The sequence below is a fragment of the Lissotriton vulgaris genome, chromosome 3_1 (assembly GCF_964263255.1).
Source record: "Lissotriton vulgaris chromosome 3_1, aLisVul1.2, whole genome shotgun sequence".
Lineage (NCBI taxonomy): Eukaryota > Metazoa > Chordata > Amphibia > Caudata > Salamandridae > Lissotriton > Lissotriton vulgaris.
Genome location: NC_141689.1, coordinates 1,139,611,802 through 1,139,635,658, shown reverse-complemented (window position 1 = coordinate 1,139,635,658; position 23,857 = coordinate 1,139,611,802). Strand labels below are relative to the sequence as shown.

Below are 23,857 nucleotides of genomic sequence, written 5' to 3'. Positions count from 1 at the left end.
ATTGGTAACTCAAAACGTCTGGCTGCTCTCTCAAAGAGGTTGTGGAAACCTCATATATCCTCTGGAGGAGAATCTGTTTGAGGTGGAGACTGCGACGCTGGTGGTGGCAGCAGCATGTAATCATCCCATTCATCTTGTTCATGGTGAATTTCACCTTCTTCTCTCTTCTCCTCAGAAGAGGATGGTTGTTGAATAGGCACTTCCTGCGACGAGTGGCGCATTACCAGAGATATCTGTGCAGGAGGTGGAGTTGGTGGTTGAACCTGTACTGTGTAGGAAGGTGGATATCTGACTATATGGTTACCCCAACTTTTTGCCTAGTGTTTAGCTGGTTTTCGACTTAGTTGGCCTGGGATCCTGCTAATCAGGGCCCCAGGCTATCTGCTCTCACTGTAAAATGGACTCCATGTCCTTTAGGTACATTTCCAATTGGATATTGGGTCACCTTATGAGCCCCTGTATAGTGTACCATAGGTACCCAAGGCATATGTGCATCCAATGCTTACCAGGGGCTGCAGCATGTATTATGCCACCCCTGGCTGGCCATCCACATTGACACAACTGGCTGATCACTCAGCTGGGGCAAGCTCCTGTAATCACCCCTTGCTTAGGTATAGTATCCCTATACCTACCATTACATATAGACACATATATACCTATAAGTCACTCCTATGGCAGGCCTTGACGATCCTGAAGGCAGAGTGCTTGGTTTTATGTGAGATGGTGCTCTAGCATGAGCTGAGCCTGTCTGCAGCTTTCGGAACCATGTCCTTATAGATGTTCTAAGATATAGCCATACCATATACTCTTAAGTGCATTATAACCCTCGCGGTTAATTCTAACTTTGGTTTGGATTTATCAAAACATGTCATGTAAGGTGTCCTACGCTTTGGAATACTAATACCCCCCCCCCCCCCCAATCAGTCCAGGCGGCGGGGGTAGCATTCCACCCTTCTAGAGGGAGAAGACATGTAGTTGTAGCTTTACCCGGTTAAAGTTAAACAGAGCCCCAGCATCACAAAATGGATGCTGCTGCCACAGACACAAGTCTGACCTCCTGCAGCTGGGAGCCCTTCCAGCGAGGGAGGCCTGGACAATAGATTTCCTGCCTTGGGAGGTGCTAGCACCTCCCCAGACAGGCTATAGTGTATTGGGGCAGGGTGGGTTGAATGAAATGAGACACTGCCTGGGCCACACAAGGTGCTCCATGCATAGCCCGGTTCAAACCAGTTGCTGGGGCACTCCAGCCCCAGCTCTGGCGCGAAACTGGACAAAGGGAAAGGGGTGTAACCACCCCCTTCCCAGGTTCCATCCACAGGAGGGACCTGGCAGGTAATCCAGCTCCTTAGATTGGTATAAAGCTAGGAGCTGAGTCTAGAGACTTTAGATTATCCTGAACTGAAACTCTGAAACGAAACTCTGGACCTTCGACATTCTACTGCAACTAGAAGACTAAAGAATCTCCCTTGTGGTCAAGGAGTGACCACCCTGTGCAAACAGGCAACATCAGTGACTTGCCGGTTTGCTTTGTCAACGCTCCCACCGGAGCCCGAAGACTTAGCGACGCAGCCTCTGGACTTCCAGACTTCTCTGACCCGACCCACATCCACAGCAAAGCTGAGACCCGTGCGGACATGAGAGACGTGGGACCGGACGACCTGCAGCACCTGCTTTTTGCTAACTGGCAGCTTCTGAGGCGTCCTCGAAGTTGTGCATTGGGACTTGAGAAGCCCCAAACCCGAGCCGTAAGTGCACCGAAGCTCAGCCCTCCACACTCCACGAGTGCCGCGTGCGGCCTGCTCTTGCATTTCTCCTCGACGCATCTTCGCGGTTGCTAACCCGCTGGCTAGTAGCCCTCCTGAAGACATCTTTACGAAACAACACTGCTTGCCTGGCTGCTCCGGGCTTGCTCCTGCTTTCCTGTAAAGGGGAAGCTCCCCAGACCTTGCTGGTCTGAACAGAAGCCGACCTTCCCTTCCTGAGTGGGTTGCCTTTGCCAAGGCTTGTTGACTCCAATTCGGAAGCCGACACCACCAACAACGAGATCCTTCGTGGGACAGTCCATATCCAGCTCCTGGTCGTCGTCGACGCCTCCTGGTCCACGTGGCTGCAGAGACAAGCTTCACTTCTTCACCTGTGTGCAGCTCAACATCGCCTGGTTCCTTCCTGGTTCCTTCCTGGTCACTGGCTAATTACCCAGACTCTGCCCCCTCTGCTTTCAGGTTCTTCACTGCTTCGATCCTCCCTTGGATCCAACCGGACATCTTCCTCCTGGTCGCCTGCAGCACCTTTGTGCAGTTCTCCATAGGATTCGACGACGAAACCAGACACAAAAGAACACATATGCACCCAGCTTCCCTGGGTGAGGTAATTCGAGTACTCCGGTGCTCCCGTGGGTAATAACTATCCAAGTGTCCTACTTTAACTGGGTTTTCCTGTAGTCCACCCGGAAGTGTCCGAAATCAACTACTTTGTTAACTTTATGTTCCCATTATCAGTCTATGAGAACCCGCTTGTGTGTTTAGACACTGCACACGCATCCTGTGAGACTCCTAACCTGTGGTTGTTCAGTGTAGTCCCAGCGATTCCCTAGGCCCTAGGCCTATTCACCTGTCCTGAAGTGATTCTTATACCACTTACTTAGTATATGGTTCGTGAGGCCCCTAGGGCAGAATTGTATTTGTGCAACTTATAGTATGCTTATTGAGTCACTTGTGCTGTATCTCGAACTCTGACCTCATAAAGAGTACAGAGGGGTTGTGTTAGTAATAAATAAATATATATTTGATATATACCTTGTGTGGTGTCCTTTCATTTGATATTCAAGGGGTTATTATTGGTAAAACAATTGGCTTCACATGCTCTGTGAAGTATTAGCCTAAGACTGCTTTGTCCATGCTACCACTAGGATAGCTGGTCTATAAGGTTGACTTTACAAACATCACCATATGGGTTGTTTGGACTGATACAGGGTGCCCACTAGAATAGTGGACATCACATATCAGGCCAACTTCTCACATACTGTAGGTGGTGGAAGGATTGTTTATTAATGAGTGGGAGATGCTGGTGGAAATCTTCTTTTGTAATCTGCCAACAGATTGCAAATCGGACACCAGTGTGGTACGTAGACATGCCATATCCTGCTAGCATGGTTGTTGGTGATGTTGTGGAGGATAATAATGTTGATCATAATAGTCTTGATCATCTGAATCCTCCTGATATTTTACCTTTAGCTCTGAAGGGCTTCAGGCTGCCCCAAAGAGTGTCATCTACAGAGTCGTCATCATTTAAAAGATGTGAAGGCAATAATGATTATACTTGGCTTGGGGATGTTCACTATGGTGTCAACCTTTTGTGGCTTATTTTCTGTATAAAACTGATTTTTTTCTGTCTTCGTCATCTGAGTTGTCAACGAGGTTTTTTTTAATGAACAATGCTGGATCCACTGTTGACGGGTTAGGTGTTGTCGATGAGGAGTCTTCAGTGAACTGAAACTTTTGTGAAATTGCCGTCGATGATGGCGGTGAAGCTGGCGTTGATGATGAGGTTGTAGGTAAAAGGTTCTCTGTCGGCGCAGGAATTTTTCGTCAATAATGGTTTTGAGGAGAAGGTAATTTTTACTGTTGACGACAGTAGCGCCTGACTTGTGGACAATGACGCTAACGAAGAGAATCCCGCCAAATACACCATTATATTTGTGACAGTAGGGGCCGTTGGCGCTTCTGAAACAGAAGAGGATCTCTTCCTTAGCAATATTGTTGATGAGCCATCCGACGGCGGAGCAGAACTTTGCTTCTTAAAAGTGTGTCTCATTTTAGGTGGTGAAGTAGGAGGTTCTGAAGCCATTTTCTGAAGGGATTCTGAGGAAGAACTTGCCTTTTTCTTGTCTTGCTGCTGCTTATGAGGTAACTTGGAAGGAGCATCAAGTCCATGGATCCCTCAGATGTTTTCTTAGACTTCTTTTAAGCTGGTTCCTGAGAAGAGTGACCTACAGGGTCATCTAGAGGTCGCTTAAGAGGCGTTTTAACAGAAGACCTTGAAGAGGTGTTCCTCTCTTCATCTCTGCTTTTGAGTTTATGCAGCCTCAAGAGAAGCTTTGCTTCTCGGTCTTTGTAGAGAACGTGCAACATACCAAACAGCATTTGGTTTTATGGTTCGGATAAAGACAATATAGACAGTCTTTATGAGGGTCGTGAAGTGTAATCTCTTCTTCCTGCAAGTGCCACAAGGTCTGAAGAGGCCTTTTGTAGGTGTCTTTAACATACTGGACGTCAGTTTGCTTCACAGAATACAGATCTGTAAAGTATATCTTTTAAACCAGAATAAGTAAAGTCTGTCAAAAATCTTTCTGAAGATCTTTGAGGAAAAAACATGAGCAGAGCTCAGTGGAGACTCCCTAGCAAGACGTGGCAGAAAATCTGAGAGACTGGAGCTTCTCTCAGGAAGGTTCTACAGAGTGGTGTCATCTGATTGGTTGTCTTCTAAGTTTAATCCTTATTTGAATAATGACTAGTATATGTTACTTAAGCAAAAGACCTAAGGCATGCATGTTCTAGGTCTATTAGGACATTACTTTCCTGAGGTACCGGGTACTCCCATCTTGATGACATGGAGTGATTCAAGCATGTGAAGATATAAAAGATACAATACTAGAGTAAGTGTGGGTTTCCTTAACTACTACTTGACTACTATCATGTTCCCTAGCACGTATGGCAGGATAGTTGAATTTCCACTGGAACAAGGTATTCTTTAACCATTATATAAAAACGCATGCACATTTTCTGTTTCGTAGTGACCCTTCTGTAAGAAAATACACATGTCAATCGCTGCCTTCTCAAATAAAAATGCAGATGAATGAATTGGTTGCTAGAGGAATAATTGGAGAAAAGCTTCAGGTGGCCACAAGTACATTTCAAATGAGTTGGGATTTTTTGGTAGATGTGTGCCAATTGGATAATTTAGAGTGCACCTATTTCACAAATTTTCACCAATTTCCTGAAATTGACCAAAATGTTTTTTGAAAATGTGTGAAGAAAATATATGAACCTGATTTTGTTGGAAGAGAAATCTGCAGTCAATAACAATTCAATTTCTTGGAGTCTGTAGATTCACTTGGACATATCTGTAGGGATATTTTTGAGGAGAACTGTTAATTATGGACACGTTATTTACAAAATCAGATTTTCCTATGGGCTTTTCAGCATAAATGTTGAAGTTGGAATAATCCTCAGTATAAATCATTATTATGATACATAAGGTGAATTTTCTTCATTGACTGGAAATAAAATCCACAAATTACATTGATGAGAAAAATATATTTCCAATTAATATTTTCTCACATGTCCAATTATGACACAAAAATCACTTGCAAATGAAAGGTCAACTTTGGAGTAATTGAAAGGTCAACATTGGAGTAAATGAAAACAGTAGTTAAACTGCGCAATTCCGCAGAATTATGAAATTTTCAACATTCCATACATGAAATAAAAATGACCCCTGCTTTGCGATCTTACTCTTTCATTTATATTCATGCATTTCTACTGCCCTTAAATAAACAGGTGAGGAAATGTATGAGTATTGCATTAACTATTTCAGTAGCGGAATACTTCAGTTTCTAAACTCTTCTGCCACCGCCAATGATCAGTGTACCATATCCTATGCATTACAATCTGTACATCTCCATGCAGGTGAAAGCTTAAACTAATGAGCAAAAAGACTACAGGTTCCATGCAGCTTCCCTTTAGATGGTGTACCTTCCTTCCGTGGGGGAGAGCTCTTTCAAGTCTTCTAAATCAGGCAATGTATCCAAGAGTTTCTTGTAGAGGGCCAATGGGAAGTGCAGGTCCACTACAGTGAAGTTGTAGATTGCCAATCCACATATGATGCCAATCAAATGAAACCAGTTGTGCTCTACAAAACACTTTAAAAAAATTCAACAATTAGCACTGCTGTAATATGGCATGAAAAATCAATGCAAAGGAAAGTAGGGTTAGACATGTTGCATGGTTGGATTGGTTTTCAATCAATTATTTACAAAGGATTACAATAGATAGCTGTGTTGTATAACGAATCCATAACAACAATATTGAGACAAGAAGTAAAGAGTTAGTTATTGCCAAATAAGTAATAAAGAAGAATATGAGGTGGCTGATAAAGTTGTTAATCTTAGTACACCGAAAAAGAAAATGTGTAAGGCAATAGAAGGATATGAGAGTGCGAGGGAAAGTGAGAGAGAAAAAATGCATACAAGTATGTAATATTTGAAGTAAGAGTAGCATCTAAATTAAAAATTTGAAAGCTTTGGGAAGAGGCGATGTTTGTGTTGGTACCCAATAGAGTTGTGCAAGAGACCTGACCGATGTTAAAGGAAAGGTATCCAAATGTCATTAGAGAGTGGGGAAGCTACAATGTGACACCGGGAGCAGAGTGTTACAGAGCAAGGTGGTGGAAGCAAATGTAGAAAATAGAATGAGGATGAGGTTTCTGGAACTTTTGGATAATGGAGGGAGATCAATTCTGTTCATTATTATATTTTTAGAAACCAGGATTCAGGAAAGGTGAACTATTGACCTTTTACAACTGACACAACTACTGGTAAGTTCAAGTTCTTGTATAATGAATAAAACATGAAGTAGATATTTCAAGTTATAATAATGTCAAGCTTAGATACAGGCTTGTTGACAGTGAGGAGGTTGGCCCCTGCCTCTTGGGAGAACAACAGCCTTTTTGTTAGCTCTGGTCACAGGTACAAAAACAGTCATATAATAAATACAGGCCTACCGCAAAGCATGCGGTCATCTTTAAGAAGGGTTTAGTCTTAGAAGGCACCTCATTTTTGGTGATAAAAGTATTGAAATCTCAGTAACTTCAAATCCTTACTATTTGCCTCTCTCCTATAACTCTACCATCAATTGTCATTTAGATCTCCTGGTGTGACTGGATCTATGCATAGCAGGTGTCTAGTAAAGATTATAGCGAATAGTAGAGGAGCAATACTGTTGATTCGCTCCAGAGATCATGATTTTTAGTCTTCATATGGCCAAGTACCCTAGATGTATCTAGCGTAACGTCTAGGGTACTTAGGCCTTATTTAACACTAGTCAAAAGGTTTCCCTCAGAAACCGATAGAAATACTAGATATCAGTCTTTGACATGGGCCCTCTCCCGAAGACCGAGGGATTAGAAGCCGTCACTAGCATAAAAACTCTTATGCGATTATAGCATCCCAAGCGACAATCTTAATATACTGGCACAATAAGGCCTAAATTATCAGCAGCAGATGTGAATAATACTGAATAGAGCCACAAACTACCAACCACGGTAAATGTGTAGAATGTTATTCTAGATATTACATGAAAAATCACAGTGCTCAGATCAGACCCTGGAATTACATTAAAGCTTGCGGAACTGGATAAAAATTGTGTTGCCAAACAGCACGGAATGGATGCTGTACACATCTCTGTAGTGGCCATTTCTAACAACTATGTGAAACTGGCACAAAGAAACAAATACTGGAAGATCAAAAGGCTGGCACATATGAACAGCAGGGAGAAACAGAAAATGTATAATGCTGTCACAACATTTCAATACGAGGTATCAAGTTGCCAATCTGCTTTTTAAATCTTAAGGCTTATATCAATAATTGTCAGTGTCCATGTTCTTGATGAAATAAAGATCAAGTTAAACCATTAAAACAGGGGTTTTCCCACAATCTAAAAGAAACCAGATCTTTCATGAGAGGTATTAGAAGCGACTTTAGCAATAGGACCCAGTTTTGCAGGACCTTTCAGGTCTTAAACTCAGCAGATGCAGAAAGAAGTGAATATACACCCAAGGTCAGTAGAATAACTTTACAAATTGAACTTTCCATTCAATATGATCTTTAAGCGCAATGGCACATTTACAAGGTTTGCATACATCCAAGGAAATAGCAATGAATAATGTGGAACTTCAGATGCTTATCGAAGATAAATACTCAATCACAAAATACCTTAGGGTCCATCTTAACACTATACTTAAATAGTTGGCAGTTTAGGTATAATGGAGAAGAGCAAGTTCACAGACTATGGATGTCTGATAACAGATGCAACCCATGGTAAGAGTGTTCAGGTTACATTTCAATGCTTAATGGACAAGTTACTTCCCTTCGGTAACTTCTTATCTGGTAGAGGCACGATCTAGCCGCAGATTCCTTACCTTTGAACTTCCAGGCATCATCCTGGATCCGTAAGATTTTTCGTAGCTGTACCCCTGCACGCTGGAAGATGAGTCGGTCGAGTCCGTGTGGCGTCGGTCAAATCCACATGAAGTCGTCTGCGTCGTCCGCATCGTCAAATAACCACCACTCTGGCGCGCTGATGTCAGTACTTTTCACAACGTTTCACGCCAGAAGCGCAGGGCAATGAAGTGACTGACCATGGTGTGTGGAAAAAAAGTGAACAGCTAGGGCCCTAAGGGGACCTTCCTTGACATTTGAAGCCAATTGCGCAGTGCAGGATGAATGGGTGTGTCGGTATGGAATCTGCAGCTAGATCATGTATTTACCAGATAAGGCGTCACCCAAGGTAAGTAACTTGTGCATCTAGCCGCAGATTCCATACCTTTGAACAGATACCCAAGCAATACCATCCCCGGAGGAAGGACTGCGGAACGGTTTGGACCATAAAATCCTGTAAAATAGAGAGACCAAATAGGCCTTCACTGCGAACCTGGGAGTCCAGGCGGTAGTGTCTAGCGAACGTGTGCAGAGATGCCCATGTGGCAGCTTGGCAAATATACGATGCGGGAACACAACGCTGGAGAGCCGTGGTGGGCGCTTTCGCCCTGGTGGAATGGCCCTAAGCCCTTCAGGAGGCTCCTTCTTCGCTAAGGTATAAAACATTTTTATGCAGAGGATAACCCATTGGGATATAGTCCTCCTCTGGACAGCACAGCCTCTCTTTTCGCCCACATACCCTATAAAGAGTTGGTCATCAGTCAAGAACTCTTTTGTTCGATCAAGGTAGACCGACAATGCTCTTTTTGGGTCCAGACGGTGAAGACGTTCCTTTTCATTGGAAGGGTGCAGGGGAGCATAGAAGGTGGGCAGGGTAACATACTGTCCCAGATGGAAAGATTTCAGAGTCCGGAGTACTACCTTATCCGGAAAGGTCGTCAGGTAAGGTGGCTTTGATAAAAGCGCCTGTAGTTCGCGGACTCTCCTGGCAGAGGTTATTGCCACCAAAAAAGCTTGCGGACTCTACTGGCAGAGGTTATTGCCACCAAAAAAGCTGTCTTAATGGTGAGCCACCGCAGAGGGCAGTTATGCAGCAGCTCAAATGGTGCACACATCAAGAAGGTGAGCACCAAATTAAGGTCCCACTGTGGCATGATAAAAGGTGAAAGGGGAATTAAATGCATTAGCCCCTTCAAAAATCTCTGCACAATTGGGAGATTTGAACATAGATGGATGATCAGTCAGTTGAAGAAAAGAAGAAAGGGCTGAAAGGTAGCCCTTCAAGGTGCCCAGAGCAGAGCCCTCCCGGGCCAAAGAAGGTATGAAGAGTAGGACTTCAGATAAGGGAGCAGATAGAGGGTCAACAGACAGATCTGTAAAATATTTACAAAACAATTTCTATTGGCAGGAGTATACTTATTTGGTAGAGGGACGCATGGCTGCCAAGATAACCTAACAGACTTCAGGAGGAAGGTCAAATGCGGTCAGCTGTCGCCGCTCAATCTCCAACGCAAGAAGGCGAAGAGTGCACAGGTTCAGATGGAGGACCCTCCCCTACTGCTGCGACAGAAGATATTTCTGAAGGGGAAGCCTGACCAGAGGATCGATGATCATGTCCAGAAGCTCGGGATACCACACTCTATGTGCCAAGTCCGGAGACACTAGAATGACTTGTGCCTGGTCGCTCCTGATCTTCTTGAGCACTCTGGGCAGAAGTGGCATGGGCAGAAAGGCGGGTAGGAGGCCTGAGCTCCATTCGCTATGAAAAGCGTCACTGAGTGAGTGCCGGCTTGGAAACTCCAGCGTGCAAAACAGCTGACATTGTGCGTTCTCTTCGGAGCGGACAGATCTAACCAAGGCTTTCCCCACCACTGAGAGTTCTTGTGCCACCTCCAGATGGAGACACCATTCGTGATCCGCAAGGCACCTTTGGCTGAGCTCTTCCTCCCTGGCATTCAGAGAACCACCAGGGAAATGCCCTGAGGTTTCAGCCAAGTCCAGAGATGCAGGGCCTCTTGACAAAGGGTCCATGACCCCACTCCGCTCTGCTTGTTGCAGTACCACATGGCGGTAGTGTTGTCTGTGAACACTTGAACAAACCTTCCCTTTATGGTTGCAAAAAGGCTTTTAGTGCCAGTCGGATCGCCCAAAGCTCCAGCGGGTTGATATGGAGCTTAGTTTGTGCAGGAGACCAGAGTCCTCGGACCTCCCCCAAATGACCACGGCAGCCCAGAAGAGACGCGTCCGTCACTACTGTGAGATCTGGGTGGGGAAGGGAGAGGGGTCTACTGTTAAACCACTCATGGTCCGTCAGCCACCACTGCAGATCTTTCCCAGTTCCCTCTGAAATCTGGACCAAGTCGGCGAGATTTCCTCGATGCTGAAACAAGTCCCACTGCAGAGCCCACTTGTGCCTCCTTGCATAGGTCACTAGTAGAATGCAGGAGTCCATGAGGCCCAACAGTCTCAGAGCCAGTCTCACCGGACCCAGGATAGAGGCTGAAACATCGGTATCATAGCTTGAATATCCTGGACTCGCCATTCGGGAGGATAGGTCAGAAACTGCACCGTATCCAGAACTGCCCGAATGAAAAGAAGCAACTGAGGAGTCAGGTGTGACTTTGACAAGTTGATAGTGAAACCCAGCGAATGCAAGAGGTTCACTGTTGTCTAGAGGTGGGAGACTGTTGGGCTAGCCCGCCTTCAACAACCAGTCGTCAAGATAGGGGAAGACTGGGACCATAGATCTCCGCAGATGAGCTGCAACCTCCGCCATCACTTTTGATAACACCTGAGTAGCACTGGTGAGGCCGAAGAGAAGCACTGAACTGAAAGTGCTCGTGGCCCACCATGAACCGCAGGTAGCAACGATGGGCAGTCAGGATGGGGACATGAAAGTAGGCATCCTGCAAGTCCAGCACTACCATCCAGTCTCCTGGGTCCAGGGCAGACAGGACCTAAGCAAGGGTGAGCATTTTGAATTTCTCCTTGAGGAAGAAATTGAGGTTTCTGAGATCTAGGATAGGATGAAGGCCTACATCTTTCCTGGGGACCAGGAAGTAGATAGAGGAAGTAGCAACCACTGTCTACTTCGGGCCCGGGAACCCACTCTATAGCTCCCTTAGCCAAGAGAGCATTGACTTCCTCGCGGGGCAAGGCAAGGTGATCCTCAGTCAGCCGATCGTATGCTGAAAGGTATAGAAGGAGGGGTAGTCTTGAAGGGGAGGGAGTAGCCCCTCCGGCCTATTAGAAGCACCCACCTGTCCGAAGTGATAGTTTACCAGTGGTGGAAAATATGGCGTATTCTGCCACCAACTGGCCAAGTGTTCCTGGAGGATCGGATTAGGAAGGTTTGGCGGTGGAGGAGGGGATGGTGGTCGGCTCGATTTGTGGTTCCTGGACCCACGGAGCCAGGGAGAGCCGCATCCACGGCCCGCAGAAGTTGCTGAATTTGCAGGGGCCCTCTGGCCAGAATAGGGTTGGCGTGGCTGGTACCCGCTCCCATAACCACGAAAGGAGCGAAAGCTGGATGAAGCTCTGGGGGCAGTAATGGGGTCCAAGGACTTGGCTGTGGCCCGCGAGTCCTTGAAGCGCTCAAGGGCTTTATCTGCTTTGTCTCCGAAGAGACGGGAGCCATCCAAGGGCATGTCCATTAGGTTGGCTTGGACAACCCCAGAAAACCAGATGTTCTCAACCAAGCGTTGGGACGAAGTGCCACTGTCGGGGAAGTCGCTCTACCTACCTAGTCCGTTTTTGTCCAAGCCATATCGGATGGCAAACTTAGCTGCGTCACTCCCATCGGATATAGCTTGGGAGAGTAGAGCCCGGTACTTCTCCGAGACTCTGGGCAGCACTTGCACAACAGTGTACCAAAGAGAATGGGAGTAATGGCCCAAGAGGCATGTAGTGTTCACAGTGCGCAGAGCTAGGCTGGTGGAAGAGAACATTTTCTTCCCAAGGTTTTCCAGCTTCTTAGCTTCCAAGTCCGGGCGTGCAGGAGGGAATGCGCCTCAGGTCGTGAAAGCTTGGACTACCAAGCTTTGGGGGGTGGAGTGGCTGGTGAGGAAAAGTGGGTCCAGCGGTGCGGGGCGATGGCGGTGGACGATGTGCGAGGAGCCCCTGTGCTGGGTTTGGACCATGTCCCCAGAGGGACATCTGTCAAGGCCTCATTGAAAGGTAGTAGGGGTTCAGAGCTCGAGAACCCAGTCTGCAGGACCTCTGTCAAGACGTTGGTCTTGACAGCCACAGTACTAAGCTGTAGGTCAAGGACCTCCGCACCACCATGGTAAAAATTGCTCTCTCCTCCGTACCACGGGTAGGAGGGGAAAGCATGTCAGAATCTGGTATTGTGTCCAGATCACTGGCATCATCCAATTCGTCATACCAGTCCAGGTCTTGCTGAGGCGGAATTTCTAAGGTGATCTGGCTTCCCCTCCCAATCCTCTTTCCTCCATTCTTACTCCTTCAGAATAGGGCAGAAAAAACGTCATGGAGCCGTACGGCTCAGTCGGCGGACCGACAGGAATGAGGATCGGGGAGGCACCGCTGGTCGGCGCCGGCAACGTAGAGGACCTTGGCGATGGACGCGACACCTGGGATGGTCGCTTTAGAGGTGTGACTGGCTTCAGTCCGGGCTCTGGAATGGGTCCGCTTGGAGGCCGTGGAGCTGGGGTCGGAGACTCCGGCACGGGAACCACGGGGGCCCCTCCATCATCTGAGCCTGGTGAGTCTGAAGGACCACAGGCAGGGTCAGGCTGCCCAAATAGGACGCACATGTCATAAAATTCCTGGAGTTGGGTGGGGGTCGCTCTCTGCCCCGGAAAGGGAGGGAAACCAGGCCTTGAGCACCAAGGTTTCCACGCATGCTTCGACTTCTTGTGCTTTTTGGGGTGCCTCTTACCTGACTTCGACGAAGAGGACTTCGACTCGCCGGGGCGGTGCTTAGACCTTCTTCTCGACGAGACCGTGATAGCGTCAGGCATGGCGACCTCCTCGGTGCCAGACGCTGGGCTGCAGGCAGCTTTAGGGTCCACTCCCTCAAAGGCTTCGGTGCCATGGCCCCACAGTCAAAGCCTGACTTGGAGTCGTGATCACGTTCCAGACACCACAAACAAACCAAATGGGGGTCCTTAACCTACATGGCACGGTGACAGGTGCTGAATAGCTTAAACCCCGAGGTCTTCTTACCTGACATCCTAAACACACCAAAGAGTCGACAAAAAGTTGAAAAAAGTCCATCAAAAAATGACAGGGGGTAGCTCTCTTCAGCGTTGGCTGGTGCGGAAAGAAAAGAACTGACGTCAGCGCGCCGGAGTGGCGGTTATATTGATGACGCGGACGCCATGACGTCGTCGTCAAGCAAAGTCGACCGACGCCACCTACCAGCACGCAGGGGTACTGCTACGAAAAATCTTCTGGATCCAGCCCGACTCCTGAAGTTCAAAGGTAAGGAATCTGCAGCTAGATGTCTCTATCAGATAGGTATACGTCAGAAGTGTTTTATCTTTTGCCTCCCAGTAACTATTTGAGAAAGTCACACTATTGGCAATATGGATGAAATCATTCACAAAACATGATCAAATCCACCTCAAGAAACAACTTTGCCTAGATGAACATCGGAAGGAGAGCCTTTGGAAATGAAATAACTACTTTTTAATGGCCAATCCTCTGAAGGTACTGGAAACATTGATAGATTAATCTATATTGCTCACAAACTTTGCAATCTCGCCAGCAAACATAAGCACAAACAATGGACTCTGCAATGTCATTCAAAGGAGTTGGGCATCCTTATTAGTGTGTCTTCTAGCAATGGAACCACTTGCCCAGGAAATTAGCATATAAAACAACCCAATTTCTGGCTATTAGTGGCCACTAAGAGAGAACACTTCAGATCACAACTTCCGCAAGGTAATTGCTGGGGTTCCAAGCGGATGTAGAAAGATGGAGGAAACTACCTCTAATGGTGCTAGGACGTGCAACGATATTCAAAATGATTACCCTCCCCAAATACTTATATGTGCTTCAAAACAATTATTATCCAATCCCTGATGACTATTTCAATAGAATCAATGGGGAACTCAGCAAACTGCTCTAGGACAGGAGACATCCCAGGATAGCACTACAAACCATACAGAGAAATCAATATAAGGGAGGCATTTCACTCCCCGATATCCGATCCAATTACTGGGCGTCCCACTTGATAGTAATTAATGAATGGGGATTTTTGCCTAGGGATCATCCCACTTATCGGTTTGAAAGACAACAATTCCAAGCTAAATCCTATATGCACTACTTATATGGAGGTCGGGCACACAGAAGCTTTTACCAGCAACACAACTGGCCATTGATGCGTGAAATAGGACTAATGAACTTTTGGGGTGGGCAAAAAGACATACCAGAGAGACCCCACTGTGGGTCGGAACGAGGTTTAGAGAGCTAAGAGTCTTTAGAAGCTGGGACCCTATAGAAATTTCAAATTGGGAGATCTTTTGGAAAATGGCGAGCTAACCCTGCTCGCTTCTCTTCAGTGCGACTATCAACTAAACTCGACGCAACATTATAAATATGTCCAACTGAAACACGCAAGGCGGGCCGAGGGCATGGATGGGACAGACATGCCAGAATGTTCCCGTTTAGAAGCATGGCTACTTCAGGGGGAACTCCTAGAGAAAGCAATCTCTTACTAATACAAAACTATAAACAATAACATCCCGACAACTTACAGAAACTGAGAAATGGGTATCTGACCTGGGAGACTTGGATACCGTAGAGTGGGAGGCAGCCTTGATGCACCCACGGGAAGTGGCCATTAAATCAAGCCTGAGACTGATACAGCTAAAGAATTTACATAGAATCTACTATGACCTTGTGAGACTACACATTTGGGAGGAGAGAAACACCAAGTTGCCTTAGATGTGGAGAACAGAGAGGTACATTCCTCCACATATTATGGGACTGGCTTATTATTCGTAACTACTGGAGACTAATTCTCGACGAACTTGGCAGAATCCTCAAGGTACACCTGGAAACAGACCCTAAAACATGTACTTCTAGGTATTCCCTCAGAGATCCAGAGGGCCCAACTTCTTTTCTGCAACTTGAGTTTGGTGGTAGCTAAGAGAGATATAGCTAGAAAATGGGTCTCTCCAGACCTAGCAACCCTGGAAGAATGGAGAAGGGAAATGGACCTCTACAATGCGGCCGAAAAAGTCACATATCGAGCCAGAGGTAGCTCTAAGAAGTACATTAGGATATGGGATACTCAATGTAAATATCATGCAATAGACCCTACTGATAATGTAACTGAGGCGAAGTCGGACTGATTACAGACTATATTGTTGTAACTCTCTGCACTATCACTTGCATGACCTACAAGAATGCCCGTTGTAAGAATCAGATGCAATGCTTCAATGTAAGTGCTTTATTGTAACTATTAACTCTATGCAAGTGGCTATTTTTTTCTGTTTGAAAGCCTGGACCTCATTTTTGTAGTATACTCCTGCCACTCATGTTCCAGAATTTCCAAGTAGCTGCTTATGGCAGCGCCAGCCAGAGGGTTTCAAACGTTACTATTTTGTTCTATTTTATGACGCATACATTGGCTACTCACTCTACAAGACAGGGTGCACTACATCGCTCTATGTTAACATCCGATTTTTTCCTTATGCCCCGCTATACCCTCCATATCATCAGAAGATCTGCTCTCAAAATACTGTCAGTGTAAACATGATTGAAATGTGTCTGTCAGTTCACTTTCAGGAATATGCTTATTATTGTGTCCTGCACAATTTGCGGAGATTCTCAATTAAATGGCAATAAATATGTGTTTAAAGAAAAACATTGATAGGGCTGGGGAGCTGATTGATGAGCTAATAGAAGAAAAGTCGGTCCTATCTGAATAAATGGGTGAGGTGATGCAGAGATGCAGACAGGGTCGGCAGATGGGTTGTAGGTTTCTAAGAAACCCTTCATCTTCAGTTCTCTTTTGAAATATAGTTAACTTGGAAAGACTCGCGGGAGTGGGTTCCAAGAATTCCAAAGAGCAGTTTACTGAACTCCGGTTTCTCCCTCTGTGATTCTTTCTTCTGTATTTGGAAATTTCCAACAGACTGGGGCGCTGCTGGACTGGAGGTTGATCTGTTTTGCTTTTTAGCTATGTTAAGAGACCATTCCATAAACTACTGGAAAACAATTTTTTGAGGGGATTTCATTCTTGCCTCCATTCCAGGGGTGGATATCTCTTCAAATAGCAATTCACATGAAGAAAGATGGTTAATGAGATTTCATAGACACTAACCGACATCCAGAAGTCAGGTCATCCTAATTGGAGAGATTCTTTTTTCTTGGCTCTGACTCTCACAGGTAGCTTTCTTCTTAGTTTCGTAGGGATGTGGAATTCCTATAGCCCCACGCCCAGGACATATTGTTTGGGGTCAAGGGCAAAAAGTTTTCAAGTGTATTTTGTCCTTGAGACAAGAAGGCCCAACCCCCTGCAGCACAAACCCTTTGGCTGCCAGTTTGCAGTACCACATTATGGATCAGGGAAAGGCACTGTCTGCAGTTAAGGTAATATTTTGTCCATATGTTAATGCTGTTCCTCTAATTATGGTTCTTTAATTGAAAGCCTTTATTATTAGGGTGAACGCTCTAGGTAAATGTTTTAAGCTCTGACTGCACTACTGACAGTGGTTCCAGCATAAAAATGTGAACATACGTTTTCAAAGTTTAGCAATATGAGGCTATGTAAAACACTCCCAGAATGCTCTTGATTTAAAGCAAATATTTGCAGCAGCTTAAAAGCAAGACTGATGATTCTTTGTTTTCAAAATAAAATTTTCATTAAAAATGAAAGCAGGAAGAAAAAACATTTAGCTAAACTACTGTAAAATGTCAGGTACCATTTCTTTGCAGCATCATTTAGTACATGTGTTGATGCATGCTAGTATTTCCCAAAAATATTCATAATGGAAAATCAGTGTAACCAGTTTCAATAGGATTACGAGAAACAAAACTAAACAAGCATTGTCAAAGCAACTAGGTCTGAAATTGGTGGTCAGCTTTTTAGCTTTGTCAATGTGTGAATTATTTTGACATGGTTTTTATAAAATCTTATTGGTGTGGGAGCTGCCGAGCCCTCACCATTATAACAAACATTGGCAAAAGCAAAAATTGTTTTTGGTCTCAAAATGCACACACTACCACAGTAGTTACTGGCACTGAACAAAACTACTTTGTGTGCTGATATGCTCCTTGTTTAAGAGTAGAATACTGTCACTCACAGTAAAGCCAGCTGATACAGAGAGATATGGAGAGAGAGAGAGAGACAGAATTTAAATAAACGCAAAAGGCCATGGTCAACGCCAGACCAACCTAGGGGACGAATTATTGAAGAAAGTCTCAAAAGTGCACCCATGGTATATGTCCTTTCATTAAATGAAGCTATACGGCTTTAGTGAATTCCTAAGAATTTACAGAAGTAGGACAAGAAATAGTACTCCTAGAAAATCTTTGCAAACTGCATTATAGCATGAGCAAATATGCATGTGCAGATTTGCTCATGCAAAAATCTGAGTGTTTTCTAGTTCACATTCCCTCCGAACACTTTTTCCCCAACTCTGGAAGAAGGTTTACGTCTGTCATTGTCAGGAGTAAATGTCCAACATTTCTCAGTATGGGAAAAGATTAGAGAAGAGTTGTTAAAACCCCTTAAAACATGCAAGTTAGTAGGTTTGCACAGACTCAAAAGGGCATTCTAACCCTGGAACTATTGCTTACCACCACCTTCAGCCCCAGTATGTAGATCTGCAGAAACGTGTTAACATAAGGGGATTGCAAGTATTCAAACGCTGCTATGGTATGAGCCCTGGTAAAATCAGAGAGGCTATATCAGAGCTCTTCTATAATGAGATTGCTGCCCTAATTTGTCATCGCTCTACATGGAACCAAAGGGACAAGTGGGTTTTTGTTACAAGACCAGTTTATTTGTGAAGCAACCTGCTCCATGGACAAGTAGATGTTTTATTAAATTCCACACCCCTGGGTGCTAGTACAGGAAGTCATGCACATCCAAAAAGGGAAAGGGAAGTCATTGACCCTACAGCCAATAAGAGGCAGATATTTGACGAGATGCAAAACACCTTAACAACCTAAGGACTAAATTCCCCTATACTGCCAGATTTCAATTGAGAGAGCTGTATTTTGTTAAATAAATCACTGTTGCTTCAGTGAAGAATCCCTTTGTCTAAGGGGAAGCTTGAAAACTATATATACAAGAGTTTATTACTATTAGTCATGCACACCATGTGAAAAAGTATTTAAATCAGAGTAAGAAACAAAACTGAAAGTGGCAGAAAGGAAGTATACAACTATGAGGTTAGACTCATCTACTAGATCTTGTAAAATGATCAAGAGCATATTAAGAGTTTGTTGAATGTTGAGGCAAAAGCAAAGATTCTTTGCACAGAGAGCTTTTAGTGGGGGATCTAGTTGAATATTGGCCACTAGGAATGGGAAGTAAAAGGCATTCTGAACATTATGGCAGAAGAGGAATCGGACACAAAACCTGAAAATTATCAAGGCATATCATAAAAAGAAACAGTGAAAATGTGTAAGTGAATAAGACAGCTCGAAGAAGCCAAGGCCATTGATGCTCCAACAGATGTAGCTGAGGTTGGAACACTGAATGATTGAACAAAAGAGAGAGTTTTCCCAAACAAACCCAGAAAGGACTGGGAAATATAGTAACAATCAAAAGGGAATTGGTTCCTTTCTGTGGTTCCTAAATTAAAGCGCGAGATGCTTTAAGAAATAAGACACCAAAAACTTTTCTGAGCTCAGAAAAGTTTTTGGTGTCTTATTCCTTAAAGCATCTCGCGCTTTAATTTAGGAACCACAGAAAGGAACCAATTCCCTTTTGATTGTTGGAACACTGAATGAGCCAGGCAAGGGGCTATGGTTTAAACAGATATAGTTCAGACGTTCTCAGAGGTTACTCTTCGGGTGTGTTGTATTAAGACTGCAAGGATGCCATCACCAAAAAAAGTGTTGACCGAGTTCCCCTTCAGCAGACCAGAACAGCCCCAAATACTCTTGCAAAATTGTCCACATTACCACTGCCAATAAATCCATAAAATGAACTCTTTTTCCCTAAATAGGGGCAGCTGTTCTAATGTGTGGGATTGAGATTCAGCCTCACACAATCCACGACAAATAGACAGTGGCCACCATGGTCTGCTATGCTCTCCACTGCCATGCGGAGAAAAGGCCAGAAACCGCACCTGTGCACTGGAGGTAACATTTCTGTCCAAGCCAGTTCCCATAATAGAGATATGGCAGAAAGGGAGTTGCCTCCACCTAGGCCACTTATTGCTGTGTATAAGATTGGAATTACATATTCCTGGATGATTCAGTGTTTTGACCGGTCAGTAGCTACGTCAGAAAACAATATGAGGAAGGAGGCAGTAGCCTATTCTTATTAGGTAAGAGTAATTTACCCAAACATACACCCCTCTGCCTTTAACAAAAAATATAGACACAAGGTTTGTCATCCCAGGACATCGAATAAGGGGTGAGGGACACTGCTTATTGCAAAAACCGGGTATCTGGATGATGGGTGAGGGTATGGAAGAGAAAGAGGCAGTGATATCCCACCGGAATGATTCATCAGTAAAAGGCTAATACTTTCCGGAGGACCCTAGGTCTTTGAATGTGTGGAGAGAAGTAATGTAGCCTGAACATTACCCCAAAACAGTAATCGCAAACCCATGGATATAGGAGCTGTTGGGCTCCATTATGGGGAACAGGAGTCTAAAGCCCATCCTTGTTTGTATCAATGGGAACAAGAAGAGAGTCGGCGCCTCCAAACCTTCATTAGTCTGCATGTATTAACAATAAACCCTAAGGGCAAGGAAGCAAATGTCACTTTTTTTTGTTGTGAAATCAAGAGCTATACTACATCCGGTTCTCTGCTCCAAGATCAGAAGTATAATAACAAAAATATAAATTGTAGTAGGCACTCTCTCACATTTACTGCAGCCAGTGGTGTTGGGTTACGGATAATCCATTATTGCAACAACTGTTAATTGAACAGATGACTGGCGTGAGTGGCTGAAAAATGCCCCCTTTTTGCAGGAAGATCTTCCCTATCTCAGAACAAAGGAAAGTAAACTGATAAAAATAAAACAAAAATACCGAAAGGGGCCACTGGTAATACATTCCAAGCCACAATTCATGGATTGGCCTCTGGACCAAAGAAAAACTATTAGAGAAGTCCCCAGAAAACAAGGTCCAGAAAAGAAGACTAACCAGATGAGCCTCCAGTATGTCCTTTGGGAGAAAAAGGCCTAGTTTATTGGATAATACCTCAACACAATCAGGAACAATTGTTGGCTCCTCAACAACAATGAGCAGCTGTTCTTCTCTTGGTATATAGAAATGTCGAGTACTGGCAATAATGTCCTGTCTGTCAGTGAAACATCCAACTGCAAGGCACCACTACAAATACTCAACATACTATTTCAACTTATCTAGATGGATACCACTGACTCACTAGAACCATCCAGCCAATTCACAGAGTACCGACTGCTCGTGTACCCTTTTCCCCTAAGTGGCCTTGAAATATAAGATACTGACAGATCAAGGTACTAACTTCATGTCGCTCCTCTTACAACTACGTAAAGTACTTCATGTTGCTCAAATCAAAATAGAAGTCCAGCATTTCCAGTCTGATGGATTGGTAGAATGGTATAATAAGACAGGAAAGCAGATGCCCCATAAAACTACCATGGCAAATGGAAAGTACTGGGACACATTCCTACCACTAATACAGATTTCCTTTATGAATATCTCACAAGTTTCCACTGGATTGAATTAATTTGAGCTATTGTTTGGGCAACAGTCACAGACCACAAACGATATGTCTTGGATGAATGTAACAGAAAGGAGGAAGATACACCTCCTTGATAGACTCACCGTTGACCCTTTAGGAACTCCTCTTTGCCTTTAACAAATATGTGCATCAGGAATTCTACAAAAGTCTACACAAAGACCAAAGAAGCCAATAGGGTACAAACTATAATGATGTGCTTGCTGGATAGAATGCAAACTGCTTTCAGGACAGTGGCACATTCTGAGGTTAAGTGTAAAACTGACAATGCCAAAATAGGCTACTTATGATCTTGAAAGTTGAGACTGTTATTTTGTCTGAAGATGTTTGCCATTCAATTAGAGAAGGCGGCGTTAAAATTTACTGACCCAAAGCAAACAGACTTCACCACAGGTCATTTTGGGAGTGATAATAAATGTGAAATAAGCCTTGCTTAAATTGTTTATTTCACCTTTGACACAGAAAAGGCCTTTGGCCAACTTTAAGGATCATCTGTAGATTAGGGTCTGTGGAAAATGGATATTAGGCTAAAACAACGTATAGAACATTGACTGTTGTGAATGCAAAAGTTTCTATGTTGCTTTACTGGTGTAAGTACGTTTGTTGCCCTTTTTCCACTGTACACATTTTTGATTTTACTACAGAACCCTACACTCTGTGAAGCAAACAAAATAGGGGGATTCATGAGTTTGCATGTGGTGGTCAGGAATTTAGGACTTCTAAGGCAGGTGATAGTCCAATATTGCTTTCAAACAGTGTCCAACTGTTGGAGAAACTGAAAGCGTATGGTAAGATCGATGGTTTAATGACCAGAGATCATTAACGGAGATAAATCAGGTACTTACCTAATTACACTATAATGCCATTAGAAAGATTCTTGCTTATGGTCATATTGGCTAAGTCAATGAAGCCAACAAGTACTTTGCCATTACATGAGGAGATAACTGGCAATATGCACCTAATACGTAAACAGGTACAGGAACGATAATAGCGGCTGTAGTTCGAGGATTTCAAAGTACAGTTTATGTATTTTACTATAAAATCTTATCTAGAAATAAAAAACAGACTTTTGAGAAACGGTATGATAAAGGAAAAGGTATGCACACATGCTTCTTGCGCAGAAGTAGGGTAAGAGAGAAGTGAAACAAAGGAAGGGATTGCAAGCGATGTCCACCACGGATAATAATGATGCCAATACACAATTGAAAAATCAAACATATTGAACTATTTTTAGCTTAAAATAATTTTTATGCAGACTGAAACATAGCTTAGAAAAATCATTATGCCTATTTTTAACGTAACACCACAATCCAGCACTGCCCATGCATAAAGTAACACCACAAATAAGCAATATCACCTTCAGTCAACAAAATACATAAATAATTATCTACTCTAGGATGGCTCCACTGAACAAAGTAACAAATCTTAGGATAAAACAAAACAACCATTACACCAAAATAACAGAAAATAAAGAAACTGTACACTCTTATCGATTAAAATATTGTGTTGAACTAGATTTTAAATTGTCTACTGGGCCTTAAGTTCAGAATAATGTTCCTATACATCATCTTTCTAGGTCCTTCCTACTTACACAAAGTTTCTGGGCATAGTTACAACAGTGAAGACCATGCAACTCTTCTCTTCATGTTTGATACAAAATGCGGCTGGCTCCCCATCACTAATGGCACTTTGTAATGAAAGTAGTTTTTTTTTTCATAGATGCGTAGCCTAGTTCGGCACTGAATGGCCTTCTGGGTCAGGTAGAGGAAATGTCGTGTTTTCTAATGCTAGGGAAATATTACCTTTATCGCTGGTCTCTGTTTAGTTTTTCACCACAGTGGCTTGCCTCTAAGAATTTTACAATTCCTCCCTGCACCACTCCTGTTCCCAGTTCCAGGAATCTCAGGGCCTCTATACTTCCCACGATTATAGTATTCTATAATGTCAGCACTTTCTTCTCAAGGTATTCTGGAAAGCAAACTGTCTGAATTCACTAGGTTTTTCCTCAGTCTCTGTTACTTTGTCAATCATAAGCCCTAAGGTGTATTTAAACACATTTATTTATCCTTCAAACTCCAGTCAAACATATCCTTATACCCCCAGGTTTGGTTCACATATTGGCAACTACTGCTCACTTCTAAACATAAGGCCTCAATAGATCCCATTTAGGCTCTTCCAATAGTGTCTGCCAATCAAGAAGCTTGTTTCTTCAGTTCTCATTGATTTGCTTCCTGAGGTAAAGAGAATGTCGGTTTCCAGAATCTTTGATTTCTTTGGAAGTGCATGCTTCAGAACTGTGCCTGTGCCACATACATGCAGTAATCGGGGAATAATTTATCTTTTAGAGTACATTTATCATGTAGTACAATTGTTTGAGGACTCTTTTACATTGCCTGGTTTTGCACTGAAATGTTCAGTCCTTGTCCTACATGAGCTAAACTGTTTGTCTGCTATAGTGTTGTGATTGTGTTCCCTTCAGTACTGCCTGTGCAAGACCTACACTTGGTACTGCTGTCAGCTAATCCAAAGAGCAGCATAGCAGTTCTGTTCAACTGGTGCCATCTCTTGTTATTTTCCACCCGCCCCAGTCAACTGCCACCGCTGAAGATTTTATACTCCGCGCCGGCTGCACGCTCTTGCTTTAAACAAAAACATGCCTGCACATCGGTGCAGGTCTCTAAGTTGCACTCATTCTTCGATTAAGAAGGGGGTCAAATCTTATGTCACAACTCTGCCAAACATTATAGCTGTTGCACTAG

At 44.0% G+C, this 23,857-nt stretch overlaps 1 protein-coding gene across 3 annotated transcripts in view; it reads right to left on the bottom strand.

The window, feature by feature from the left end:
- Nucleotides 1–23,857, bottom strand: part of HERC3 (HECT and RLD domain containing E3 ubiquitin protein ligase 3) — a 667,675-nt gene that overhangs the window by 122,359 nt on the left and 521,459 nt on the right. For all 3 annotated transcript variants that reach the window (XM_086961614.1, XM_086961616.1, XM_086961615.1), the window contains exon 21: nucleotides 5,754–5,920. In XM_086961614.1, the coding sequence (XP_086817740.1) occupies nucleotides 5,754–5,920 (167 nt within the window). The remainder of the gene's footprint in view (nucleotides 1–5,753; nucleotides 5,921–23,857) is intronic.